We start from the raw sequence: 12261 nt of genomic DNA, 5'->3' as shown, positions 1-12261 counted from the left end.
TATATATATATATATGTATATTTATATATATATATGCATACATATGTATACATACATATATATATACACATATATATATATATACACATACATATATATATACATATACATATATATACATATATACACACACATATATATATATACACACACACATATATATATTTACATATATATATATATATATAAACATATATTTATACATGTACACATATGTATATACATACATATGTATATGTACATATATATACTTACATATGTATATATACATACGTATGTATATATACATTTATATACATACATATATCCATACATATGTATATATACATCCATATATACACACCTAATTGTCTACATACATATATCCATATTTATACAGCTATATATTTATTTACCTGTCTATATATCTATCTGCTCATCTACCCAGCTATCTATCTGTTTATCTGTCTCACACCCACCAGTTCCTGACAACAATAGTTCAAGCCATGCATGACCTCCACAACTTCACACTAATGTTACAAATAAATTAAAGTTTAATTTAAAAATTAAATCTGGAGTTAAACTGATTTTTATATGGGTGTTTTGTTTTTCTAGGGCTGTGGGTTGAATATCATCATCATTATCATCGGTTAATGTCCGTTATCCATGCTAGCATGGGTTGGACGGTTTGACTGGGGTCTGGGAAGGCAGGAGGCTGCACCAGGCTCCAGTCTGATCTGGCAGTGTTTCTACAGCTGGATGCCCTTCCTAACGCCAACCACTCCGTGAGTGTAGTGGGTGCTTTTTACATGCCACTGTCACAGGTGCCAGGGGATGTTGGTAGCGGCCACGATCAGTTGGTGCTTTTTACGTGCCACTGGTACAGAAGCAAGTCAAGGCGGCACTGGCATCAGCCACATTCAGACGGTGCTTTTTACGTTCTGCCAGCACAGGTATCACAACTACAATTTCCATTTGATATTTATGTTGATGATGTACTTGACTCAATAGGTCTCTTCAAGCACAGCAGGTTGCCCTACGATCCAAGGTAAGCACAGCAGGTAACCCCATGTAACCCTTCCTAACTTTTATAATTTTGGGAATTTTCAGAAAATTCTTGCAAATTTGTGTTCTACACACAGGAATTCATATGGTTATGAAAAATGGGATTTTACCCCAACCCCACCTCCAAGAAATCTTAAAATTTCCATTTTTGCAAAATTTTGTTTTTAAACTATGAATAGGCGTAGGAGTGGCTGTGTGGTAAGTAGCTTGCTTATGAACCACATGGTTCCGGGTTCAGTCCCACTGCGTGGCACGTTGGGCAAGTGTCTTCTACTCTAGCCTCGGGCCAACCAAAACCTTGTGAGTGGATTTGGTAGACGGAAACTGAAAGAAGCCTGTCGTATGTATGTATGTGTGTGTATATGTTTGTGTGTCTGTGTTTGTCCCCCCCAACATCGCTTAACAACCGATGCTGGTGTGTTTACATCCCTGTAACTTAGTGATTCGGCAAAAGAAGCCGATAAAATAAGTACTAGGCTTACAAAGAATAAGTCCTGGGGTCGATTTGCTCCACTAAAAAAGGCGGTGCTTCAGCATGGCCGCAGTAACAAGTAAAAGTTATCAAAGAACGCAATGTTAGCAATAAGACAGTTGTATCCCACCCAATGCACACATATCCAAATTTCACTTTTAAGAGGAGGTGATAATTCAAAGATACAGGTGTCTTGTAGAGGAAGTACAAGGTTACCCACTAGGGGACAGACAAGGACAAAGGGATTAAGTCGATCACTTCGACCCCAGTGCGTAACTGGCACTTATTTAATCGACCCCGAAAGGATGAAAGGCAAAGTCGACCTCAGCGGAATTTGAACTCGGGACGTAACAACAGACGAAATATGGCTACGCATTTCGCCCGGCGTGCTAACGGTTCTGCCAGCTCGCCGCATTTGGCTCATACATTTATACTTAAAGATAGTAGGGTGTGATACGAAAGGGATTTGGCTGCTATTTCTTGCAGGTCGAGCAAAAGGTTTCTCGATATGATAGTGATTACTCGTATTCAAAATATTCATGGAAGTGACGGATATTTTAATTTGGCAATCTTTCGTCTCTAGTAGACCTTTCCGTCGATTTCCGTAAAAAAAATTTTTTTTTTTACATATGGGCTTGCGGGAACTTTTGAAGTAATGAGAGCGAAAGAGACTAAGAGAAAGCGATTGTATGACGAGGGAAGTTCTTTTGAAGTTACCGTGCATGTGAAGCATTGATGTACATGTGTGTGTGTGTGTTTGATGGGGTGTGGGAGACAGACGGTATGTTGTGTAAGTGAAGTGCTTCTGTTAGTGTGTGTGAAGAGACAGAGTAATGTGTGAAAGAGAGAGATAACTGAATTTTTTACTCGGTGTATGTGTATATGTATGTATGTGTATATGTATGTATATTACTTCAAAAGTTCCCGCAAGCCCTATGTAAAAAAAAAAAATTTTTTTTACGGAAATCGACGGAAAGGTCTACTAGAGACGAAAGATCGCCCGGATATTTTAATTTTTTCCCTCCAGGGATTTCAAATTATATACTGAAAAAAACAAAAAAAACTTTCGCAAAACTCCCGCAATTCATTCACCCGGAAGTATAAATAGTTTTGAACCTATTTACGTGCGACACCGGTTGAATTCATGACCGTTATCGAAAGATTCGACTCAGACCAAAGCATTAAAAGTTCCACTTATATATATATATATATGTGTATATATATGAATTTTCAAAAATTTAGGGCTGGATGATTTAGAGAAAGAAAGACTGTTTTTTTTTTCGAAAATTAAATTTGGTACTACTTGAGAACGGTGGTCCCGGTGCGCGCACTCGCGTACTCGGGCTAGCTAGTCGTGACTAATCGATCCCTACTTTGTGTTTTATTTACTTTGTTTAAAAAAAATTATTTACTTGGTGTAAAAAATAAATATTTATTTTGTGTTTTATTTACTTTGCTTAGGTGGTCGTTGTAGGATCGACTAGTCACGACTACCTAACGCGAGTACGCGCACCGGGACCACTGTTCTCAAGTAGTACCTGCTAGGTAGTCGTAGGATCGACTAGTCACGACTAGCTAGCGCGAGTACGCGAGTGCTCGCACCGGGACCACTGTTCTCGAGTAGTACCTTAAATTTTATATGAGATGAAATATTGAAAAATATGTAAAGATTGTTCAAGACTGAAGTGTGTGTATGTGTGTGTGTCTGTGTGTGTGTGTGTGTGTCTGTCTGTGTGTGTGTGTGCGAGTATAGCAGGTTCTATTAATGATTAACCGAGGCCGGACCTTTTATACGAAGGGGAACGGTTGAAGACAGCACCGGGCTTTGACATAAAGGAATATGTTGAATGGCCAAAGCGAGCCAGGCCAAACTGGACTTGAGTGTAAAAGGAGGCGTTAGAGGCCATGCTGCACTGGTCGGAAATATAACAAGGCCCAGCTGGAGTTTTGCATTAAACGAAAGCGGTTCCAGACTCGAGAAAACCACGCTGGACAGGTCAGTGATAAGGACAAAGCCAGGCCGGACAATCTGTAGACTAGGCCGGACTAGCTAAAAACTGGACAAGGCAGGGAGAGGTTGGACATCAAGGAAGTCCTGGCCGGACTGGTTACAGATCAGGACAGGATTTAAACTGGAGTTTTACACTAAAGGAAGACCGGTCAAGACCAAGCCGGACTGGCTGTGTACTAGGACAAAGCCAGGCCGGACAGGCTAAAGACCAGGGACAGCCAGTGCTACGTTAGAAATTATAGAAGGAAATGGCCGGACGGCTTCAAGACCAGGCTGGAATTTTACATTAAAGGAAGCCGGTTCGAGCGCAGAGAAAACCGGGCCGAGCAGGTTATTGACCAGGGGTGAGCCAGGCTGGAGTTTTATGTGGAGGTAGAATTTAAGGATCAAATAAGGGCGGACCGGACTGGCCGAAGATCAAGAAGAGCCAGAGTGGACTTTTACGTAAATAAAATTCACGTAAGACCGGGCGAGACGAGGCTGGACTTCGGCATAGAAGGGAAAGTGCTTGACAATCAGAAAAGACCAAACCGAGCAGGCTACAGACCGGGACAAGACCAAGTTGGAGCTTCGTGTAAAGGACGGCAGTTAAAGACCAGGTAAAGCCAGGCTGGAGCTTCGTGTAAAGGACGGCAGTTCGAGACCAGGTGAAGCCAGGCTGGAGTTTTATGTTAAAGGAGGGAGATTCGAGTCCGGACTAGGTCAGAGCCAAACTGGACTTGGGGGCCTTTTGTGAAGAAAGGGAGAATGCGAAGAAGAGATGGACTGCGACATCAAATCTGAAAACTATAGTATTAGCAATAACAACAATAATAATAATAATAATAATAATAATAATAGCAATAATAGTAACATTGATATTATTATTAGTAAGAACGATGACGACGACGATAACAAACATGTTATTCACATTGAAGACGACTCTCCGACCGCGACCACCACAGTTAATTCCGTTGAGGACCACCTCGTCGATACGAACGGCACCAGCAGCAGCAACAACAGCAGCGGTGCTTCGAACGTCACCACGACAACGAGCACCGCCAACAGTGAGCTCCGCCGCCAGCACTATCTCCTCCAGGAGCAGCGCTATCGCCACCTCCAGCAACAGAGACAACAACAGCGCCACGTGAACAGCCGCAGCATCACATCGTCATCGCCATCATCATCATCACCATCGTCATTATCATCATCGTTAAACACGCCCTCCTCCGCCTCATCCTCCAACACCACCACCGCTTCCACCACAAATGCTATCACCACCACCGCCACCACGACCATCACTCACAACAACTACAGAAACAACAACAAACATGTCGATAAGACGTTCGGTTTGTTGAAGTGTGACTCTGAATGTGTGCCGCAGGAGAAACTGGTGGAGTTTTTGGCGAGCAAGCCGAAATTCAACCAGGCCGTCATGATAAGGAAAGGCAGGCAAATTATGCGCAAAGATCTGGTGGGTATCGAAGAAGGGCCCAACGGATTTCTTACCGATATATTCCATCCCGTGTTCGCAATCACCCCTTCCAGGAGGTGCATTGTTGTGAAAGAGGATCTCCTGTGCAACGGCGAAGGAAGCTGTCGACGAAAATGTGGAGGAATTGGGGACTGCATTGTTGGTAAGTCTCTCAGATCTTTCGATATCTTTGCTTGTATGCCATCATCACCATTTAATGTCTGTTTTTCTGTGCTGGTATGGGTTGGACGGTTTGATAGGAACTGGCAATGTCAGGTACTACATCTAGTCCCATAGTCTGTTTTAGCTTGGTTTCTACAGCTGGATGCCCTTCCTAATGCTAACCACTCTATATAGTGTACTGAGTGCGTTTTATGTGGTACCATCATCAGTGCTTTTAACATGTCATCATCATCGTCATCATCATTTACCTCGTGGCTTATGCCAGGGGCGTAACCAGCCCACTTATGCGTACCTTTTCCTTCATTGGACACTAAACTCTGCTTGTGAAGACCTGTTGAGGCAAGTGAAATCGAAATTGAAATCAAATTCGATGACTGGCACCCGTGCCAGTGGAGCGCTAACAGTTCCATCCGAGCAGGATCACTGCCAGAGCAGCTGTCTGGCTTCTGTGCCTGTGGGCACGTAAAAAGCACCATTTCGAGAGTGATCATTACCAGCGTTGCCTTACTGGCATGTGGAAAAAAACATTCAAGCAAGGTTGTTGCCAGTGCCGCTGGACTGGCTCCAGGTAACACGTAAAAAGCACCATTTGAGCATGGCCATTGCCAGTACCGCCTGATTGGCACGTAAAAGCACCCACTACACTCTCGGAGTGGTTGGCGTTAGGAAAGGCATCCAGCTGTAGAAACTCTGCCAGATCAGACTGGAGCCTGGTGCAGCCATCTGGTTCGTCAGACCTCAGTCAAAATCGTCCAACCCATGCTAGCATGGAAAGCAGACATTAAACGATGATGATGATGACAGCATCATCACCGTCATCGTCATCGTCATCACCACCATCATAATCATCATCATCATATGTTGTTTTTTCTGGCAGGGACTGGACTACGTGTCTAATATAATTCTTTTATTGTGTTCATTTTTTTTTTTTTGCCAGATTGTCCGAAGAAGACCGAACGGGCCAAGATGGGCCACCGCTGCTCCTTCAAAGTTCTCCTCACCATGCATTCCGACCAGATAGGTATGTGGGAGGTGAAACTGATAGGAAGCCACGTGGAGCCGGAGTACGCGTGGGTGCCACCCATAAAGAAAGTCAAATGGAGAAAGGTATCTTTTTTTTTTGTTCTTTTACTCTTTTATTTGTTTCAGTCATTTGACCGTGGCCCTGCTGGAGGCTTACTGCCTCGAAGGGTTTTAGTTGAACAAATCGATCCCAGGACTTGTTTGTTTTAACCCTTTAGCATTTAAACCGGCCAAATCCGGCCAAAAGTATTCTGCCTGTTTTATGTTCAAACTGGCCAGATCTGGTCTCTCACACCAACCCTACAATATCGTTTTAAAAATTAACAGCTACCTCATCAAAATCTTATAGTACAAGATTAATGAATGATTAGTTCAAAACAATTGGATGAAAAAGCATTATTTTGGCAGAGTAATGCAAACACTAAAGGTTTAAAGTATTTTGCATAGGATATGAGCAGTTCCCATGAGCACTATCTTTTGAATTTCTGCCATTTTTGGGGTTTCCTGGTATCTGAACTAGGTAGCAATCAGCCCCTTTTGCTATCATTCCCAGGGCACCTATGACAACAGGTATTGTTTAGAAGGCGGTGAGCTGGCAGAGTCGTTAGTACGCCGGGCGAAATGCTTAGCGGTATTTCGTCTGCCACTACGTTCTGAGTTCAAATTCCGCCAAGGTCGACTTTGCCTTTCATCCTTTCGGGGTCGATTAAATAAGTACTAGTTACGCAATGGGGTCGATATAATCGACCTTATCCATTTGTCTGTCCTTGTTTGTCCTCTCTGTGTTTAGCCCCTTCTGGGTAGTAAAGAAATAGGTATTGTTTTAGTCTTCAAGATCTTTATACTTGGTAGGTCTTGACAGATACGTTTATATCGATTGGGACAGTCATATCAATGAGGAGGCATGATTTTTGTTTGAGGTCTTTCAATATGATGTCTGGCCTATTCGCATCTATCTTTCTGTCTGGACCAATTCTGAGGTTTCGCCTGTAATTGAAAAAGGTATTATAAAAGGAGAAAGGGGCTCTCTACCCCCCCCCTTTTGACCAGGCTCCCGTGGCTTTTATGGGTTTTTCCACATGAGGCCTTTCCTTTTTTCGAAGCGTCTCCTCTATTGGGAGTTTTGTAAATTGTTGAATTTTTTCGTTGTTGTAAAGCTTGTTTTACACGGCCCTTTTTTCTTTCGAAAATCGGACAAAACCTTTTGTAACCTTTCGTCTTGTTTTGTCCCTTTATGTTTTCCAATCATGTTTGTCAGCCCTTGTGGCCAATAAAAAGAATTAATTATTATTATTATTATGTACTAGGTCAATACCTATTTCTTTATTACCCACAAGGGGCTAAACATAGAGGGGACAAACAAGGACAGACATAGGTATTAAGTCGATTACATCGACCCCATTGCGTAACTGGTACTTTAATTTATCGACCCCCGAAAGGATGAAAGGCAAAGTCGACCTCGGCGGAATTTGAACTCAGAACGTAACGGCAGACGAAATACCGCAAAGCATTTCGCCCGGTGTGCTAACCGTTCTGCAAGCTCACCGCTTTTTAAAAGGTCAATACCTGTTGCTACTCTGCCCAGTAAAAATATTTGTTAACCCTGCACATACCTTCTTAGATTGTTCAGAGTGTAAATCTTATTTCTAAAGTCTCTGTTGCATTGTTTCTATGTTGGAAGACACAGAAGCAACCAAAGAAAACAATGGCACAGTGGTTTGAGTGCCGCGCTCACAATCACGAGGTAGTGAGTTCAATCTTTATATGGAACTAAGCAGCATTTTACCAATTTCAGGTTCATTCCCACACAAAGGCACTGAAGAAGGCTCTCCAACACAGAAAGAATTCAGTTCTGCAATTCGATTGGCCCCTGAAACCAAATTTTGCAGCTGAAAAGAAAGAAACCACAGAATTCTTGATCCAGACAAATTCCGTGAGTATTTTTGTAGCTTCGTTTGCAATTACCTGTGAGTTAATTAGTCTCCGTGAAGGTGCAATGGCCCAGTGGTTAGGGCAGCGGACTCGTGGTCGTAGGATCGCGGTTTCGATTCCCAGACCGGGCATTGTGAGTGTTTATAAGTTATTTTACTAAATTCTTTGTTATATTTAAAGTAAGTGACAGAAACGGAGAGCCCCTCAAAATAAATACAGTAAGGAAAGGGTCAAATCCACCCACAAAGCTTTGGTCAGCTCAAGGCTATTGTAAAAGACACAGCTGGACTGTATATATGTATGTATGTATGTGTATTTATGTACAGATATGTATACATGTATATGCAAAACGTGTGTGTATCATCATCATCATCATCGTTTAGCATCCGCTTTCCATGCTAGCATGGGTTGGACGGTTCAACTGGGGTCTGGGAAGCCAGAAGGCTGCACCAGGCCCAGTCTGATAAGGCAGTGTTTCTACAGCTGGATGCCCTTCCTAACACCAACCACTCCGAGAGTGTAGTGGGTGCTTTTTATGTGTCACCTGCACAGGTGCCAGACGAAGCTGGCAAGCGGCCACGATCGGATGGTGCTTTTTACATGACATCGGCACAGAGGCCAGGCAAGGCTGGCAACGGCCACAATCAGATTGTCCTTTTTACGTGCCACCGGCATGGAAACCAGTTGGGGCGGCGCTGGCAACGGCCACGTTCGGATGGTTCTCTTATGTGCCACCGGCACTGGTATCACAGCTACAATTTCCATTCATGTTGATTTTTTTATACGTGTATATGCAAAACATATGTGTATATATATATATGTATCGTATATTTGCCATTTGAATATGGCTAACCCCTAAGGGTGCATGCTACTGTAGTTTGTAGCCCCAGGAGGACACCTCCAGCTGGCTATAGATACACTTTCTGTGCCCTATCAGTATTTGCAAAGGGAAGTCATCCTTCCCGTCTTCAACTTATGATACACACGGACTCGAGTTTCAGGGTATTGACCCGTCATCGGCATGTGACAATCATAGTTGTCGACAAGAAGTCGGTTCCCTTCACAAATACATATACTTTTTCCAGTATATATATATCGTTTTCCTTTTCTTTTTAATTTCCAGTTTGAGAAGTCGACCCCGTTAACCATGGAGTCCAGCAACCTCTGCGGACTATCGTCTTCACAGCTGAGCCAGATTCAGTCCCAGATGTTCGTCCAGAAAGAAGAGGCAGCCTTCGAAGAATTTCCGACCAACAACGACCAAATGGACAACTGCAACAGCAGCCCCTCGGGCCAACTGCCCATATATTCCACTGCCGGCCCCACCGCGGCCAATCAGAACTCTATGGTGTACCAGAAGGTGGAACTCTGCGATGACTACGATGATTATTATATAGATAGTGGTCATCAGCATGGTGGTGGTGGTGGTCATGGCGGAGGGAGTGGTATTGGTGCTGGTGGCGGCGGTGGTAGTAATGTTGTTGATGATTGTGGTATTGTTGTTAGTGGCGGCGGCGGTGGTGGGGTTGTTGATGATGATGAAGATGACAATAACGAAGATGATGACACTGCTGATGACGGATATTCCAGCATCATTAATATGAATTTCAATGGAATCCGCAACACCAACAACAACAACAACTTCATTGTCAACAACAGCAACATCAAGACCGGCAGCGGCAATGGCAGCAGCAACGCCGTGGCGTCGGCTGCTTCCTCCGCTGCTGCTGCCGCCGCGGCCGGGATGGTCCGGCTGCTACCGCTGTCGTCGGCTTCCACTGCGTCTTCGGCAGCAGCGGCCGCTGCAGCCGCTTCTGCCGCTGCCACCGCGATGGACTTCTCGGAGGCGGCGGCGGTCGGGAAAAGCGGCAGAATTGGCGTCGGCGGGGTTGGCGGTTTGGAAGAGGTGGTGGAGGAGAGTCTGAGCTTTGAGGAACACCTCTTGGACTTCCATCGTGCCGAACACGAACAACGGATGGCGTTTATGTCGCAGGAACATCTTGCCAAAATGGAGGTGATCGCTTTGGAGAAAGACATTGCTCTGTTGAAGAGACAGAAACTGGTCAACGAACTCGGCGCCAGTCTCAAGAAATGTGACAATATTCTCTTGACAGAGCAATGACACACATGCACACACGTTCATACATTCATACACATAGACAGTTATACACACACACACACACAGATATATACAACACATATATACATGTGTGTATACAGATACTTAAGGTTTGTTATACACATATATAGATGCAAGTATTCATACATAGATACACCCTGATAGTTTTTTATACACACACACACACATATATATACACACACGCAAACATGTACACACACATATATATGTATATATATATATATATATATATACACACACACACACACGCAAACATGTGTACACACACACACACATATATACATGCATCTATATGTATGTATGTATATATATATATATATACATATATATACACACACACTCAGTTATACACATATGCAAACACACAGACATGCACAGATACAAAGAGGCACACACACACACACTCAAACATATCCAAACAGAGACAGGATTACACACACACACACATACAAATAAACATACACATTCAGAGACACACACTCTCTCTCTCTCTCTCATAAAATTCTCAATTTGGCCAGTAAATAAATATAAAAAATAAACTGCAAAAAGTATTTAAAAATTGATATAATAATAATAATAATAACAGCAATGTCTTTTTTGTTATTTCTTTTGTGTTGTTGTTGTTGTTAATTGTGTTGCACCATGATTCTTAAAGAGTGTTGCAGTCCACCTGGCTGTAAGTAGGTACCACAGGGTGGCATTATTTACTTCTGTGCTCAGACACAGGCTTGGGGGCGTGGTAAGGAGGTTGCATGCCACCTTGGGCATCTGTTTTCTTCTATAGTCTTTTACTTGTTTCAGTCATTTGACTGCGGCCATGCTGGAGCACCGCCTTTAGTCGAGCAAATCGACCCTGGGACTTATTCTTTGTAAGCCCAGTACTTATTCTATCGGTCTCTATTGCCGAACCGCTAAGTGACGGGGACGTAAACACACCAGCATCGGTTGTCAAGCGATGCTAAGGGGGACAAACACAGACACATACATATGTACGACAGGCTTCTTTCAGTTTCCGTCTACCAAATCCACTTACAAGGCATTGGTCAGCCCGGGGCTATAGCAGAAGACACTTGTCCAAGATGCCACGCAGTGGGACTGAACCCAGAACCATGTGGTTGGTAAGCAAGCTACTTACCACACAGCCACTCCTGCGCCTATATATATATATATATATATATAGGCGCAGGAGTGGCTTTGGTCGGCCCGAGGCTATAGTAGAAGACACTTGCCCAAGATGCCACGCAGTGGGACTGAACCCGGAACCATGTGGTTGGTTAGCAAGCTACTTACCACACAGCCACTCCTGCGCCTATAGCAGTAGTTCCTAGACTTTTTTTTTTCTTTTTTCATGGGGTCGCATTTTCAGGATGAAAATTTCCTTGTGCCTCACCAAAGTTTTAAGGATGCTGCTTTACCCACCCATTATGATATTTCGACTGTTGTCCATTGTTTCAAATACGTTTTAGCATTGTTGTTCTCACCCTTTTTAACCCTTTCGTTACCATATTTCTGCTGAGATGCTCTGTGTTTCTTTCAATTACTTTAAATATAACAAAGAATTTAGTAAAATAACTTGGTTATCATTCAGCTAGTGTTAGGAACATAAATTGTGACTAAGGTTTGGTGGAAGATTTTAATTCAAAACTTATGAAAACAAGACATTTGTACTACAGAGCCAGAGGTGGTTTCAGCCAGGTTGGTATCAAAAGGGTTAAGAATTGTTTCTCTATTATATATCTTAACCCTTTTGTTACCATATTTCTGCTGAGATGCTCTGTGTTTCTTTCAATTATTTTAAATATAACAAAGAATTTAGTAAAATAACTTAGTTATCATTAAGCTAGTGTTAGGAACATAAATTGTGACTAAGGTTTGGTGGAAGATTTTAATTCAAAACTTATGGAAACAAGACATTTGTACTACAGAGCCAGAGGTGGTTTCAGCCAGGTTGGTATCAAAAGGGTTAAGAATTGTTTCTCTATTATATATTTTAACCCTTTTGT

The 12261-nt window shown here is 42.8% G+C and overlaps 1 protein-coding gene across 2 annotated transcripts; it reads left to right on the top strand.

Annotated features, from left to right (window-relative positions):
• Positions 1-3169: 3169 nt before the first annotated feature.
• LOC115226242 lies at positions 3170-10363 on the top strand. 2 transcript variants are annotated; one of them, XM_036515011.1, is made up of 6 exons: positions 3170-3205; positions 3265-4088; positions 4133-5143; positions 6101-6270; positions 7982-8119; positions 9242-10363. In XM_036515011.1, the coding sequence occupies exons 3-6, from the start codon at positions 4288-4290 to the stop codon at positions 10238-10240; spliced, it is 2163 nt and encodes a 720-aa protein (XP_036370904.1). In that variant the 5' UTR covers positions 3170-3205; positions 3265-4088; positions 4133-4287; the 3' UTR covers positions 10241-10363. The 2 variants fall into 2 exon arrangements, with proteins under 2 accessions (XP_036370904.1, XP_036370905.1); XM_036515012.1 differs by having other exon boundaries at positions 3265-5143; positions 9242-9571; positions 9632-10363.
• Positions 10364-12261: the final 1898 nt, after the last annotated feature.

This window comes from Octopus sinensis, linkage group LG29 (assembly GCF_006345805.1).
Source record: "Octopus sinensis linkage group LG29, ASM634580v1, whole genome shotgun sequence".
Taxonomy (NCBI): Eukaryota; Metazoa; Mollusca; class Cephalopoda; order Octopoda; family Octopodidae; genus Octopus; species Octopus sinensis.
Note: the sequence above shows the minus strand (reverse complement) of the source record. Positions and strands in the feature narration are given on the sequence as shown.

Bases quoted from the DNA above. Each gene is read 5' to 3' on its own strand.
- LOC115226242 (XM_036515011.1), top strand. From the start codon at position 4,288: ATGGACTGCGACATCAAATCTGAAAACTATAGTATTAGCAATAACAAC. The intron at 5,144-6,100 runs GTAAGTCTCTCA...TTTTTTTGCCAG, and splicing joins AATTGGGGACTGCATTGTTG to ATTGTCCGAAGAAGACCGAA. The intron at 6,271-7,981 runs GTATCTTTTTTT...TACCAATTTCAG, and splicing joins AGAAAGTCAAATGGAGAAAG to GTTCATTCCCACACAAAGGC.